The sequence below is a fragment of the Puma concolor genome, chromosome A1 (assembly GCF_028749965.1).
Source record: "Puma concolor isolate L17-30 chromosome A1, mPumCon1.1.hap2, whole genome shotgun sequence".
NCBI lineage: Eukaryota > Metazoa > Chordata > Mammalia > Carnivora > Felidae > Puma > Puma concolor.
In genome coordinates this window covers 174,585,300-174,601,691 of record NC_141667.1, presented here as the reverse complement: position 1 = coordinate 174,601,691, position 16,392 = coordinate 174,585,300, and the positions used below count along the sequence as shown (strand labels likewise).

Sequence of the window (16,392 nt, the reverse complement as noted above, 5' to 3'; positions counted from 1 at the left end):
GGAAATCTCCCGTAACCTCTCCATTCTCATTTAATAAGGAAGGAATCTGAGTAATGCTCACAAAGCAAGAAGGCACTTGGCATTGTAAGATCACTCTTGGCAAAAAGGCTCCTGTGCGTGGTGGTCAAGGCTGTAATCAGAGCTCAAATTTAACACCAACAAAAATAACAAGTAAGTTAGTATATGGTATCACACCAGAGAAATAGTCTGTCTTCTACCTGTACCATGCATTACCTGTCCTAGTAAACAGGTACAACAAAGTACTTCTACTGTAAAAAAAAAAACAAAACAAAAAAAAAAACAAAAAAAAACACATGGAGGCGTGCACTACAGCACAGAATCCAACACAACGGAAAAGGATAAAGCAAAAATCATGCTAATCAGAAGTTGTATTCCTAAACATTCTATAAATTCTACAATAAGGAGATTTAGTGTTAAGAAAACTCTCAATAAATGGGGCGCCTGGGTGGTTCAGTCAGTTAAACGTCTGACTGTTGGTTTTGGCTCAGGTCATGATCTCATGGTTCGAGCCCTGTGTTGAGCTCCTGTGCTGACACTGTGGGCTTCGTTCCCACTGTTACAATCTCTGCCTCATTTCCCCGTGGGATGCTTCTGGGAGTCCTGACCATGCATGGCCCCAGGACTGAGGATCTCGTGAATGTGTGTGAGTCCCAAACCCTTTCTGAAGAAGGCTTGTAAGGGGTTAGTGTTCTGCAAACACAGTTGGGGGAATGCCCTCCCACGATCACAGGAAACTGACCGTGAGTTGATCTAAGGCACTGCTACCTTCTACATTTCTAAAAAAGGGTTCCTCAAAGACAAACCTCCAGATAGATACGTGAAGGGCAGAGAAACGTACAGAGCTTCTGTTCAGAACTTTCCCTGCAAGTTCAACTACGAGGGATGATGGGAGGAAGAATCTAAGCCACGGATAGCCAAAAGCAGCTGAGCGAACTTTCCCACGCACAGGTGCAGAGCTGGGCTGCTGCGTGACCTCTCTCTATGCTGGGAATGTGTACACACAGTTAACACAAGGCAGAAAGGCTAAAGGCACAGCAGAAGAAATAAAAGGTCTGTGTTATCTTCAAAATGAAAACCTTCTCTGGAATAATTGGTCATAAAATGGGTACATACTAAAACCAGGATAATTACATTTAAGCACGCATGCACACCAAAAAAAACCAGCCCCAGATTCTATCGAATTATAAAAACTGTCATTAAGGTGGATTTCAATACATAGAAACATTTTTTTAAGCTTTTCCACTCCTCTCTTCATGTCTAACAACGAACTAGTTCCTACTTGACTACATTTTTTTTTTTTAACTCAGTTACATCTACAAAGTAAGAAGCCACAGAACGACACTGGCTTCCCGTTCCCTGCACCTCAGAGATTCCTGTTAGCGCCAGACAAGTTGCTGCTTCCTGGCCCAGGCTCCAGGGTCAGGCATTGCTCGAGCGTGACCAGAAGGGGGCAGCATGTGACAGTTCAGGGGTGCTCAGGCCCCCTTGCCCTGGGGCTCAGTAGAGGCCGATGCAATGCGCCAGCCCAGCCGTGGGGTAGGCCCTGGGGACATAGCAGTGAACACAGGATGAAAATCCCTGCCCCGCGGCGATTTAGAGGCTCCCACCGGACCATACACTTCCAAGCTCAGACACTGAAACCGAGCGCATTCCTTTCATGAATGAAACCAGGTGGGGGCGAAGACCTTTGCCCACCTACCCACCCAGCTGTCTAGTGGGTGGTTCGAAAACCCACATCCTTCTGCCTCCCAGCCCGGTGGCCTTAGCTTCCTTCCCAAATCCCCAATGTCTGTGCCCCTCCCTCACTCTAGGGCCCCTAATCACCCCCAGTGAGAGGCACAGTTCTTCCCCAGACAAGGGCAGGACAACAGGATGGGGGTGTTCTGTGCTACAACGCAAAAGCTGCAGGAAAAGTCTGGGAACAAGTGATTAAGTTCTGGGAAGAAGAACAAAAGTGCTCATTTTAGTGTTGCACGGTTCGTACAAAAGAAAGGTGGTGATGGGTCATCATACAGGGTGTGCGGTAACTACCTCAGTGCACTACCTAACTCCCCAGCACTCACAGAAGGGAACTGGAACAGAGCTTTCTACAAGTGCTTCAAGTGCACCAGTGGAGAATTACCAAGCAGGAGGGAATCCGCTGCAGTAAGGTAGGAAGGGTTTTTCCCATTTGCCTAAATGTCCTAAATCAACCAAGTGTCAGAAAACCTTCGTGACCTCACCTGTCCTACCTGTCAGCTTCCCACACAGAACCCTGAAGCTGGGAATCACTGGCACTTACTGTGCTCACCAGCTGCCTCCTCCCTGCCCCTGCCTGCCCCCAAAGCAGCCAGCACCTTCCAGAAGCTTAGAACAGGAGCCCTCACACTACCCTACAGGAAATATCCACATCATGGGCCTCACTCCATATGTAATGAGATGGTCTGATAGCGTCAGGGTAAAAAACGTACACTGATTTCCCAGTCTCTCCTCTGTAACAGCTTGTGATGTACGTGTTAGCTAACCCGTTCCAGACCGTATCACTTGTCTGCTCAATCCTGTAAATGGGGACATTGCAAACTTATCACCGAAAACAATGTGATCATACTTGGAAAGTTCTCCTAACAATGGGACAAAGAACATGTCGTATGCCTTGGGCTGATTTTATACTTAATCCCCATTAACTACAAACCTTATTCCTGATTTTGAGAATGTTTATAACATACTTTCAAGGAAACAATGCAAGTCACATTTTATATGGTGTGTAAAAAAAAAAATCAAAATTCTCTATTAAATCTACATCCCCGGTTGTCTTTTACCAGTTGTGATCTTGCAAGGGAGGATTTGTTACCTTATCCCAAAAGGCAGTGAAGTCTTGCACATGCACGATCATTTTACCGTCTGATGGCGGCTGAGGAGTACGCTGTGGTATCTCGTCAAGTAACAGAAAGTTCTGCAGAAGAAGGAAAAAGGCTGGTTGAGCTGTAGGAACAAAGCATAAGCAAGAATATTTGCTTTCCTGGAATTTGCAACGTAGCATTTTACGCAGCCTGTGTATGTATCATTTTACCAACTGTATTTACAAGGGGGACTCACATCAGAACACAGTATGTACTATGTAATTATATAATACAGTACACACACACACACACACACACACACACACACACACACACTGAGTTCACAAAGCTAACTCTGTAACCTTCTCAACAAGTATACTGATTCTTCCCTCAAGAGAAAATATAGTTACGAGCAGCGAACACATTTAGAACCTAGACATTGTCACGGTTTTACTCCTGTGTTACTAACAGTAAACATGGGAGTTGGTAGGAAATGATTACATAAATATTTATCTAATCCCACCATGTGCCAAGCACCACGTGAGACGCTGGGCACCCAGACGAAGGTCACCCCCAGGCCTTCAGAAATCGAGTTGATGCAAAAAGACAGGCTGGGAACACAGAACCAATGGCAGAGAGACTCTGAATGAAAAATGTGGTTCTGTCCATTTCTGTTTTGCCCTTTCCCTGGGCACTTGGGTACACTTTGCTTTTCCCCCCATAAGCATCACAGCAATGCATCCTTCCTGTCATGAGCTATCACTTGTCATCATTCTAAAAAAAAAAAAAAAAATTTAGGGGCACCGGGTTGGTTAAGCATCTGACTCTTGATCTCAGCTCAGGTCCTGATCTCAGGGTCATGAGTTCAAGCCCCATGTTGGGCTCCACGCTGGGCATGAAGCCTACTTAAATATAGAGGGGCGCCTGGGTGGCGCAGTCGGTTAAGCCTCCGACTTCAGCCAGGTCACGATCTCGCGGTCCGTGAGTTCGAGCCCCGCGTCAGGCTCTGGGCTGATGGCTCGGAGCCTAGAGCCTGTTTCCGATGCTGTGTCTCCCTCTCTCTCTGCCCCTCCCCCATTCATGCTCTGTTTCTCTCTGTCCCAAAAATAAATAAAAAACGTTGAAAAAAAAATTAAAAAAAAAATATATATATGTATATGTATATATATATATTTATTTAATATATATATTATATATATATATATTTTTTTTTTTACAAGCATCTCTTCATAATCACTTGTCTTTTCTCCTTAGCAAATACCCTCTCGACAGCAGAAGGTATTTTTCCACGCTTCCTGCTCTTGTCCACACCAGATAGCAGCAAGGTGGTGCAATTTGAATCGAACCAAGTCATGCTAACCATTACAAACCTAACACAATCACATATACAGGAAAACTCGGTTTTGCTCTGCAAATGCTAGACATAATTCAATGGGAAAAGCTACACTGGTACAAACAGAATGAACAACCAATACCCCTCTACCCCCAAAACTTTGAATGTGTGGCAGCAACTGTTAACGGCCCTCAAAACTTGCTCTCGTTCTTCTGTGGAAACAAACTCCTGGTTTTTAGGGCATGGCAGCCTGGGAAAGGGACCCCTCTTCCCAGCCTCCCACAGAGCTATGCAGAATCAGGTGATTAAGTTTAGGCCAGTGGAAAGTGATCATGCCCAGGAACCTTCCTCCACCCAATGGCTTGGGCCTTGGAAGTCGGCAGCTTAGCCAAAGCTGTGGTAGGGTCCCCTCCCTCGGAAAAGAAGAAAAAAGAGAAAAGAAAAAAAAAAAAAAAACCCTCAAGGCAACCTGGTTATATGCATACGTGACCACATCCCTCACGACCTTGTAACATGAGACCACTTAATCAGACTACATGTTTGTATGTTACTACACATGAGAGACAAAGAAGTAAAAAATGTATGAAAAACTATGCCACACGGCGTTCGGGGCTCAGTTCTTCGGGTACGAACCCAACTGAGCGGTGCCAGCAGGAATAAGGTTGCTTCCCGGAAAAAATAGCCTCTCTGGCCCATGACTCTCTGGGCAAGGCCACAAGCAAGAAGAAAGCGTCTGGGCCTCTAAAGCCACAGAACAGCATACTAGCCATGGAACTTCTTATGGGGTGAATCGTGCCCTCCCAGAAAGACAGGATGAAGTCATAACCCCAGTTACCTCAATTATGTGACTTTATTTGCAAATAGGGTCATTGCAGACGTGGCTGATTCAGGTGAGGTCATACTGGAGTAGGGTGACCCCTAAATCCAATATGACTGGTGTCCTTATAAGAAGACACAATGGGGCGCCTGGCTGGCTCAGTCAGTGGAGCGTGCAGCTCTCAGTCTTGGGGCTGTGAGTTTGAGTCCTACATTGGGCACAGAGATTACTCAGAAATAAAATATTTAAAGGAAAACAAGAGGAGGAAGAGGGGAGGAGGAGGAGGAGTGGGGAGGAGGGGAAGAAGGAGGTGGAGAGGAAGGGAGGAGGGAGAGGGGAAGAGGAAAAAAGGAGGAGGAGGAGAAGGAGGCGGAGAGGAGGGAAGGAGGGAGAAGGGAAGAGGAAAAGAGGAGGAGGAGTGGGGAGGAGGAGGAGGAGGAGGAGTGGGGAGGAGGAGGAGGAGGAATAGGGAGGAGGAGGAGGAGGAATGAGGAGGAGGAGGAATGGGGAGGAGGAGGAGGAGGAAAGGGGAGGAGGAGGAGGAGGAGGAGGAGGCGGAGAAGAGGGGAGGAAGGAGGGGGAAGAGGAAAAGAGGAGGAGGAGGAGGAGGAGAAGGAGAAGGAGGAGAAGGAGGTGGAGAGGAGGGGAGGAGGGAGAGGGAAAGAGGCAAAGAGGAGGAGAAGGAGGAGAAGGAGGTGGAGAGGAGGGGAGGAGGGAGAGGGAAAGAGGCAAAGAGGAGGAGGAGGAGGAGTGGGGAGAAGGAAGAGAAGGAGGCGGAGAGGAGGGAGAGGGAAAGAGGAGGAGGAAGAGAAGGAGGAGGAGAGATACATACAGGTAGGAAACAGCCAAGACAGAGATTACAGTGATGGCAACCACAAGCCAAGAAACGCCAAGGTGTGCCAGCCACACGAGAAACTAGAGAAGGCAAGGAACGATTCTCCCTTATGGGTTTCAGAGGGATCACGACCCTGAGGACACCCTGACTTCAGACTTCTGGCTCCAGAACCGTGAAACAACACAATCCTGTCGCTCTGAGCCACCTAGTTTGTGGCAACTTTGCGGCCCCAGCGCTAGCAAACCGACATACAACCTCACGAAGGTTTGCTCAGGAAAGAAAAATGAACTACCTGTATAAGCAGCTTTAACATGGGTATTCTAGGACCCACGGGCAAACCTCATCCTAACCAACATAGGAAGCAACTGAAATAAGCATGTGAAAATGTTTCAGGAGAACAACACAGAAGTCAACTGCTACTCTAAAAACCATAAACACTCTTTAAGTCATTAAAATCTTGTCTATCTTGCTGCAAAGCTACAAGTGTGATTAAAGCTGAATATGCAAAGTTTCTTCTGTGCAGGAAAAGGAAAACGTGTTCCTGTGCATTTCTCTCAAAGACGCAGCCTGCGGGAGGCGAGGTCTGCTCACAGATGCTTCCACTCGACCAGGCTCGCTGAGAACCTTCCTCTCTGCCCCATGCCCGTGTCTAACAGGGAAGCAGAATGGACAGACGATGGTCTGAGGACTCCTTCCTTTGCAGGCTTTAAACCCAGCATGGCCCTGATTTCTCTTCCACACCAGCTCCCCCACAGTCACCCAGACAGCAACTCTTGCCTATTCTGCAACAATTCCGATCCCTCCAATTCTTCATTCCTCTTGAAACAACGTTAATTTCGGAATCTCACCACCAATCGTTTACAACACCGACACAATTTTTTGCTGTCTCCCTATACCCTCCCGATTCCTTCCCCAGCATCCCCAACACTGTCAAACCTAACACCACTTCCTATTTTTTTTAACGTTTATTCATTTTTAAGAGAGTGAGAGAGCGTAAGTGGGCCAAAGGCAGAGAGAAGGGGACAGAGGATCCGAAGCAGGCTCCACACTGACAGCAGAGTCCCTGACGCAGGGCTTTAACTCATGAACCAGGAGATCATGGCCTGAGCCGAAGTCAGTTGCTTAACCAGCTGAGCCACCTAGGCGCCCCACACTCCCTCATGATCTCACTGAAACACCTCTGAGAACGTCCACCATGCTTAAAACCCTTCAGTGACCCATGAGCACCTAAGTTCACACTCCCCAAGTGCCCTCCGCCTTGATGCTCTGAGTACTGAACCAACCCTTCCTTCCCAACCCATCTCAAATGCTAATCCTCCTGGGAACCAGCTCACAAGGGCCTAGCTGGCACTGCCCACCCTACTTCTGAATCCCCAAAGGGATATTAAGTCATGGCGAGGGAGAAGACTATGCCGTTCATGGACTTACGAACAGCCCAACTCAAACCCCACACTGAGGCTAGCAAAGGGTCAGCATGTCACGATAACCCCTAAAGAACCCGACTCTACGGCTGGTACGAGTGAATCTAATCACTGACTAGATCACTACAGTCTTACACAGTATGAGTTAAGATGGCAACAAGCAGAAGGCTGTAGGTGTCATAAATCTTGTCTAGACAGAATAAAACTCAAATTTTAGCTTAACCGTATTACCAAGACATAAAATTCAAAATTCAGTATGTGCATATTAGAATAGAAATTCTGCACCTTCAAGGAAAGAAAGAAAAGAGAAACTATGCACACAGTGAGGAAGTAAATCTATTGAGCATTTGTCCGTAAATAATAGGTCTGAGTGGAGAAAGGAGTCACAGTCTCCCGGTGGTTAAATGAGGCTCCATTCAACCCATGAACGGCTTATAAAGGTGCCAGATGTGCTGGCTGGATTTTTCTCAAGTGCTCAGGCTGATGAAAAAGCTGACATTAAATTGCCATTAAAGCCATGAAGTGCATACCCAGAACAGGTCATGCGGGAAAGCGTCAGCCGTCAGAACTCAAGCCAACAAGATTGACTTCACAGTGGCTGCTAGGCAAAACCTAAGCAGCTTTGTGAACACTATAACCTCACTTTACTGGGTGTAGACATCGTTAAGACTTTCACTGCTTTGAAGTTAAGACAAGATCTTTTATAATCCTATTGGACTCGTTCAATGTCACTAAGAGAAAAATAGAAGGAACTTCTTGGGCCTATAACTTCGTAGTAAATCCTTCATTTTCAGTACATGGAAAAAAAGGAAATTGACAAGTGTGTGTGGAAGAGAAGACATACACTCTACAGCCCACGTTTGGCTTTACACCAGGGCTGGGGATCCCAGCGCCACCTTCAAGGTGGAGAGGTGTGCTGCATTTACCTCTGGGGGTCCCAAACATCATCTGAGTCCCAGGCTGCAGGAGACAGTGTCACAGCAAACTTCTGGGCGCCTCCCAAGCTTCTGACCCTCTACGAGCCAAACCTCGCCTAGTCCTGACTACCTGGTGAGTGTCCTCAGCACATCTTTTCTTCCTCGCCTGCTGCCATTTTTACCTCTCACTGCACAAAACACGTGAGAGGCAGGGAAGGAAAGAGGAGTGAACATTGGATCAGTCCATTATATTCACTGCCTATTACCTGTGTCAGGTATGTGCTCCTGAGTGGCTCTCAAATCTCACTGCGTCTAGTTCAGCCTAATCCAAACCACATCACCCGGTTCCTGGACTGCATTAGCCTCTGAACACTTCCTGCTCTACACTAGATCCCCACCCTGACCTCCTCGGATCCGGTCCCTGGGCTGCAGCCAGAGTGAGCTCTGCAAAAGCAAAAAACCTTCCTGTGGTCTATAAGGTGCTCTGCCCCCTGCTCAGGCCTCTCTCTGCGCCCTCATCGTCAAATACATGGATCTCCTTCTGGTGCACCAAGTGCTTTCTAATAAGACCTTCTGCCACATAACTATCCCCCCAAAAATGCAGAGTATCAGCCTCCTATCTCCCCCACCACCCCCCCCCCCCCACACACACACACATGTAACTCTCCACGGAACTCCTTCAGCCTTCCCAGGAAGCCCCACCTCCAAAATTACAGCGGTGTCTACAAAGCACCTCATAGGACCTCAGCCTTTTTCTTAAAAAAAGAAAAAAAAATTTAATGTTTATTTATTCTTGAGAGATAGAGCATGAGCAGGGGAGGGGGAGACAGACACACAGAATCAGAAGCAGGCTCCATCCAGGCTCTGAACTGTCAGCACAGAGTCCGACATGGGGCTCAAACCCATGGACCATGAGATCATGACCTGAGCTGAAGTTGGACACTTAACCGACTGAGTCACCCAGGCATCCCATCAGACTTTTTTCTTCCAAAGACTGACTGATGACACGAAACACACATTAACAGTGAATGTCATTGTGTGAGCATTTATTAACTCCCTCTCGATGCTTCAGAAATTCTAAGCAGGCAAGCCTTCTGTGCATTTGCTTATCATTGTATATACACATCTAGCACAGCCCCAGGCTTGAGGTAGGCGCTCAGTTACTTTGTGGGGTGACTGAAGGAATTCTAAATGGGCCCCCCAAAAGTCTAGCACAAACCAAGACCGGTGTTAGTTTCTCCTGTCCACTGATTTTAGTCTTAACATGACCCTGACATCTTTTACATTTTGCTAAGCACATTCTGGCTTTGTGTGCTTTTTCCCGCAGCTGGGGCAACGTTTCCCACGTGTGGCATGTTTTTAGGTAACACAGGCACACTTGCCTAGGACACAGATACCTCGGGCCCTGCATGAACCAGAGACTCAGAGTCCCCAAACTGTCATGAGTTACTTTTCATAAGCCCTCCAGGTGATTCTGATGTACTTGAGATCTAAATTTCTTAAGGGGTTATAGAAACCATATGGGTTGGAAAAAAGTCTAAGATCTAAAAGAAAAAAAGATACTTCAGTAATTACTTCAAAGCCACCATGAAGCAGTTTGCCATGCTAACCACCCCTTTCTCACCAACCTTCTCGGCCACTGGTCCCACCTCTACTGAAAACAACTTCTGCTCAACAAACTCTAAATCCCTAGGCCCACCTTTCTGCCAGAAACTTTATACAGAGGAGAGAAGACTTGGGCTTTCAGCCCAAATCAAAGATGCTTCATCAGGACACAAAGGGGCTTGACAAAGTCAGACCCAGGAAAATTCAAAGTTCTCAGCAAGTCATACCTTTGATGCTACTGGACACATCTCCATGGGAAGAATTTCCAGCCTCAGACACAGTTCAGCTGCATTTTAGCAGAAAAGCAATCAGAAGTCCCACCAAAATATTTGGATACAACTCCCTCAAAACCTTCTGCAAGATCCCTTTCATGCTATGTGATTTTATGTATCACAAAACAACGCTCAACTGCTGGATGCCTGCAGCATCTCACAGACGTGGAGAATACAGTGACACATCTCCTGAGCATGTGCGGTGAGGAATGCAAAGATGGACAAGGCACTGCGCCTGTCTTCAGAAGCCTGGAGATCGGGGAGGAGAATACATCCATCCCACACACGCGGGAAGTGAGGACAAAGTCACATCCGGGGAGTTCGAAGGAGGAGACGGGAGATTCCAGTGGGTGTGATGGTTAATTTTATGGGTCAACATGGCTAAGCCACAGTCATTTGCTCAAACACGTCTGGATGTTACAGTGAAAGTACCTTTCAGATGAGACTGACACTTAAATCAGTGGGCTTTAAAGCAGATTATCCTCCATGATGGTAGGTGGGCCTCACCCAATCAGTTGAAGACCTTAAGAGGAAAGAAAAGACTGACCTTCAAAGAGAGCATTCTGTCTCTAGATTGCCTTTGGATTCAAGATGCACTTTAGCATAAAGCCACATGGTTTTCATCTTCCTTTATTACACAATGGCCAGTAAAACTAAAGTTTTTAACCAAAGAAGACGGATGCTTCTAACTATCTATAAGACCTAATAGCCCAGGCCAGAAGCCAGGCCAGCAGAGTCTACACTGACTCTGAATTAGTGTTGCTTCCACTAATTCAGTATTTATCTGAAGCCCAGTAGATGCCCAACATGGGCCAGCCACTATGCAAAAGAACTATCAGATATCATCTGCTGTCAGGGGGCTTAGTATAGTCCTGTCGAGTCAGAACCAGCCACATGCCATGATGCTGAACGGTGTGGTACTGGCCTTGCACATATATATGGAAGCTTGGGGAGCCTGGGTGACTCAGTCAGTTGAGCACCTGACTCTTGATTTCGGCTCAGGTCATAATCCCGGGGTCATGGGATAGAGCCCCACGCTGGGGCTTGGGATTCTCTCTCTCTCCCTCTGCCCCTTCTCTGCTCACTCTCTTGCTCTCTTTCTCCCTCTCTCTCTCTCTCAATCTGTCTCTCTCTCTCTCAAAATGAATAAACTTAAAAAAAATTTTTTTAATATGGAACCCTGAGGTCAGCATGAGAAAAAGTGCTGGAGGAAGATTGCCGGGGCTGGGGGACTCAGCAGCATTTACCTAAATCAAGAACAGAAAAAAAGGCAACCCCCTGAGATGAACAGCATGGGCAAAAACCCTAAAGCGCATATGAATGTGGTGCATCACAGAGACAAGCCCTTCCCCTCCCCCACATCCGGGGCCAGAATGGAGGGTCATGCGCTGGGAAACACGGGCCAGTTGAGCTTAAACCCAGAGCTTAAAATTTTGATTCTGCAGGAACCCCTGCAGGTCTCTTCAGAATGAGACTGGATGATGAAAACTACACGTGAGGAAATACTCATGCCGGAAGGTCCTAGGAAGGCAGTGGAGGTGACGTAACAAGGGGTAAGAAAGCAGGGTCTGGGAAGAATCCTAGTGCATCGTGTGCAAGCTGTGTGAGGATGGGCACACTGGTTCACTTGCTGCAGGAATGGTGTCCTTACCGGTCAAGTGGGGACACTAGTGCTCACGAACTGCTGTCAGGATGACCCGAGACAATGTGCCTGGACCTCACTAAGCGCTGGCCGCAGCAGCGACAGTCACAAAATGACAGCAAAATGTGCATGGGAAGCTGGCATCTGGAAAGGTTCTAGGTATGCTTAGAATATCACTGTGGCCAAAGTATCCTCCTAGATGTGCTCTTTCAAGATGCAAACGCTACAAAACAGAAATTTTATTGAAATGCATGGGCCACAACTTTAACAAAGTTGTTGGAAGCCCCTGGGAGGAAGCATGACAAACTTGGGGACCAGAACTGGCCCCCTAAGACTGATCTCTCTCATGAGTAATATTTTTTACAGGACAGAAATTTCATGATAAAAAATCTCAGCTTTGGGGCTTCTGGGTGGCTCAGTTAAGCGTCCAACTTCAGCTCAGGTCATGATCTCACAGTTTATGGGTTCAAGCCCTGCATTGGGCTCTGTGCTGACAGCTCAGAGCCTGGAGCCTGCTTTGGATTCTGTGTCTTCCTCTCTCTCTCTGCCCCTCCCCTGCCCACGCTGTCTCCCTCTTTCAAAAATAAACATTAAAAAAAATTTTTTTTAATTCATCATAAAAAAAAAAATCTCAGCTTTTATGATAAAACTAAAAAAAAAAAAAAAAAAGGCACACGCAGAGCCATAGAACTTCAGTAGAAACATACTACTACACGTCCATCACTGTGGAGGAACAGGAACAAAACAAACTAGGTTTTTCGTAAAGCCCAGGCACTCAAGTTCGTGCCTAGGTCCCGTCAGCAGAGCGTATTTATCTTCATTTTAGACCTATTTATAAACACACAAACACCTGAGCACCCACTGCGTCGGCCTGCATCTTGGCGATATTATTTGCCCTGGGCAACGTAGGGACAGCTAATTAGGAAAAGGAGGCAGCGGTATTGGGGGGGGGGGGAGGGGTGTAGGAAGCAGGGGACATATTTGAAAGACGTTCCCAGAAATGGGCTAAGGCAGGGAAACAAGTAAACAGGGGGGACAGGGGACAAAAGGTGGAGGTCCAAAGACTTACTCAAGACCACAAGGCAGGCATCCATGGGGGACAGAACCCATCTTCAATCAGGGAGAAGTAACGGTGAGGCTGAGGCCATCTCCCCACCCAAGGAGCCAGGGCCCTTCTGCAAGCTCCTTCCTTCCTGACCTAGAGAGGAATCTTCTTCCCCCAAAACTGCATACTGTCGCTGCTGAATCATTTGAGTTGGCACAAGAGAGGAGATGTTCGTTTTCCTCCTGCCTCAGACATCTTCATCACCCTGCAGGTGATCAAAGGCCCTGTGCCACTGTTATCACTGCCCCCATGAATGATCAGCCACTTAGTTCTCTGTAGGGCACACCCCCAAGAAGACAGGGAGGGGAACACGTACAACATTCTGGAATGACTACGGGCTTGGCTGCTGAGAAAGTTAAACCACAGCATGAGGACACCAAATTAAAAGCAGGTGTTTCAGGGCACCTGGGTAGCTCGGTCGGCTTAGCATCCAACTCCTGATTTCGCCTCAGGTCATGATCTCAATGTTCATGAGTTCCAACCCCCTGTCGGGCTCTGCATGGACAGCAAGGTGAAGCCTGCTTGGGATTCTCTCTCTCTCTCTCTCTCTCTCTCTCTCTCTTTCTCTCCCCCTCTCTCTCCGCCCCTCCCCCCGACTTGCACTCTCTCTCAAAACAAAACTTAAATCATAAAAATTAAAAAAAAATAAATAAAATGAAATCAGGTGTTATGCTTAAAATCCACCTACAACTTAAAAAGGTTATTTGTCATTGGGGCGCCTGGTGGCTCAGTCGGTTGAGCGACCTACTTCGGCTCAGGTCACGATCTCGCAGTTTGTGAGGTCGGGCTCTGTGCTGACAGCTGGGAGCCTGGAGCCTGCTTCGGATTCTGGGTCTCCCTCAGTCTCTGCCCCTACCCTTCTCATGCTCTCTCTGTCGCGCGCGCGCGCTCTCTTTCTCTCCCTCCCTCCCTCCAAGATAAATAAACGTTAAAAAAAAATTTTTTTTTTAAAAACAAGGTTATTTGTTGCCAAACCTTGATCCTTTGAATGCTGACAACCGCCTCTGACACCTTCTCAATGGCTGCAGGGAAAAAAAGGGTGACCGTCAACCGCACGGCCCCATACAGTGTCACTGCCACGAACACATGGCTGGCTGTGATCACGTGTCCAAGAAGCACGTAGGTGGTGAAAGTCACAAAAACGATGTTTTTGCTTGCAACGAAAAATGACGCCAAATTCATTCCTCTGAGGTAGGAACTTCTCAGAATCTTGGAAATTTCCTTCCTGGAAAAGAGAGGATATAGGTTTGAAGGAAGCATCAACATCCACGTCGTCTGTTCAAGCGCCTGTTGCCCGTGGCCCCTTTCCAGGCTCCAACATAAGGACCACACGCTCAGAACCACTCCGCTCACCTTAACTAAACGGAGGCGTAATGTCGCACGTTAACATTCTGGGTCGATCAGACCAGGTTGAACATTCACTCAACAAGCACACGTGACTACAAGTCCTGTGCTGGGCACCTTGCTGATGACAGACACAGCCTGTCCTCTCCGGGAACTCATGAACTCATAAGGAGAAGAGACTAAGCAACCCAAAATGTGTGCACTGGACAGAAACAGTGAGTGCAGGCCCCGTGGGTGCACAGAGAAGAGGTGCCTCCCTCAGAACAGTGGAGTCGGGGCCAGACGCATGCGAGTGGAACCTGGGGGGATGAGCCAGGTTGGTCGGGCTTGGTGGGGGCCAGGGAAGAACGAAGCTGCGTGCACTCGAAGCAGAGGAAGACGTACCTATGAAGTAAGTGCAAGAGGGAACAAAAGCACTGGGCTGTCAGAGAGGGGCCGTGGGCGGGGGGCATACAACTGATCAAATATTTAACTCACAGACTGAAAAACATTCTACAAACGTAAAGCCACACAAAAAGGACCAGTGTTTCCATGGATCTGTGTCTCTGTCTGGAATGAATCATATTGATTCTGACAGTTTGGCCCAATGTCTATAATTTTCCTATTTGTGCTACATTCGCACAAATTACAGCGTCAGTGTAAATGTCATATTTGCAAATACTACCATCATGGCTGGTTTGGGATCTGGGGTATTAAGAGACATTTGAAATTTTGTTTTTGGAGTAGCAGAAGCACAGGGTGGGGGGTATAGTATTTAAGTTCACATTTAAAAAATATATATTTTTTAATGTTTATTTTTGAGAGAGAGACAGAGTGCGAGAGGGGGAGGGGCAGAAAGAGAGGGAGACACAGAATCCAAAGCAGGCTCCAGGCTCTGAGCTGTCAGCACAGAGCCCAACGTGGGGCTCGAACTCACAAGCCGTGAGATTGTGACCTGAGCAGAAGTCGGACACTTAACCGACTGAGCCACCCAGGTGCCCCTAAATTCACATTTTAATGTGAAAACTTCATTGAGACTTGTCAAACAATTCGGTGAAAGCAGGAGATCGAAAAGTATAGAAACGTGATGTGAAATACACAGAAATTTTACCTTCTCAAACTGGTGACAAGGTCTGCAAATGACTTTTCCCAAGCATACATTTTTATTATTCTTATGCCAGTGATAACTTCATTCATGGTCCTGATCCTGACGTCTGTGAAAGTCGCAGTCTTATTCCTAAGGGGACAGACGTGAGAGATGAATAACAGCCATCACAGCCCCACTTTGCTTATCAGCAGCTGGCACAGTCAGAGACCAGGGATCAAATGCTTCCCTACAGCAACTCTGCCCAGACAGCAGAGGCAGTTCCTACTCAAAATACAAATGGAAAAAGACTTCAGTTAGGAAGTCAACAATTCATCCCAATTCAAGAAGTCTTTTGGAGAACTTACAACATTGGCTAAGGAAGACATCAGAGAGAGTCAGATACAAACCATCTGTTCTGGGAGGTCATGAGTGCGTAGGGAAGGCAGAAAGGCGCCTGAATCTAACAACAATAATACAGTTGGCTGCAGTATAATAACATGGTAACAAAGTGCTTCAGAGCAGAAAAGAAAGAGCTGTTGATTCTACTGGGCGAGGGGGAGAGCAAGAAAAGCTTCAGAGTCCCAGCAGTTTTGGAACAGGACCCAAAGGATAAAGAATATATCTCCATGGCTAAGAGGGGAAAGAAAATTTCAAATAGAGAAAACACCACCGGTAAAGACACAGAAGAACTCAATGCGCTTCAAATAGCTCCTCATCATCCACACAACCTTGACCGTGACCCTCTCCCAGTCCTCTGGCACCTGCTTCACCCCCAGTAAGCTCTGCATCACCAGCCACTTTTCTATCATGTATGCTGCTAGGACTGTGGGACGTATAAAGATATAACTGAGGTTGGCGTTGCCCTTGGGGAGCTTATAAAATTTAGTGGACACGCTGAATTATAAACAAGGCACACACATACACACCTGGAAACAGCTCTAACACAAGCGTAACAAAAATATACGCAGCCAGAACTGGGCCTCTAAATAGACATTTAAATTGTCGCATTATTTAATACATGTTTAAATAACATCATCATATGTAAATTTTGCTTGAAGACACTACTTACAAGGCACGGTGCCCAAAAAGCTGGCCAGGAGGAGCCAGTGGATGTCTTCACCTTTCCAGCCTAAAGCTGGAACCTCCACTGGCCAAGCCTGAACAGCCAACACAAAGGAGAGATCACAGAAGACAT

General features: G+C 47.1%; 1 protein-coding gene across 2 annotated transcripts in view; it reads right to left on the bottom strand.

Annotated features, from left to right (window-relative positions):
- The window catches only part of ABCC4 (ATP binding cassette subfamily C member 4 (PEL blood group)), a 267,510-nt gene that overhangs the window by 163,813 nt on the left and 87,305 nt on the right, over positions 1-16,392 (bottom strand). For both annotated transcript variants that reach the window (XM_086709433.1, XM_086709438.1), the window contains 3 exons: positions 15,222-15,347; positions 13,763-14,012; positions 2,852-2,953 (listed from right to left, as the gene is read on the bottom strand). In XM_086709433.1, the coding sequence (XP_086565559.1) occupies positions 2,852-2,953; positions 13,763-14,012; positions 15,222-15,347 (478 nt within the window). The remainder of the gene's footprint in view (positions 1-2,851; positions 2,954-13,762; positions 14,013-15,221; positions 15,348-16,392) is intronic.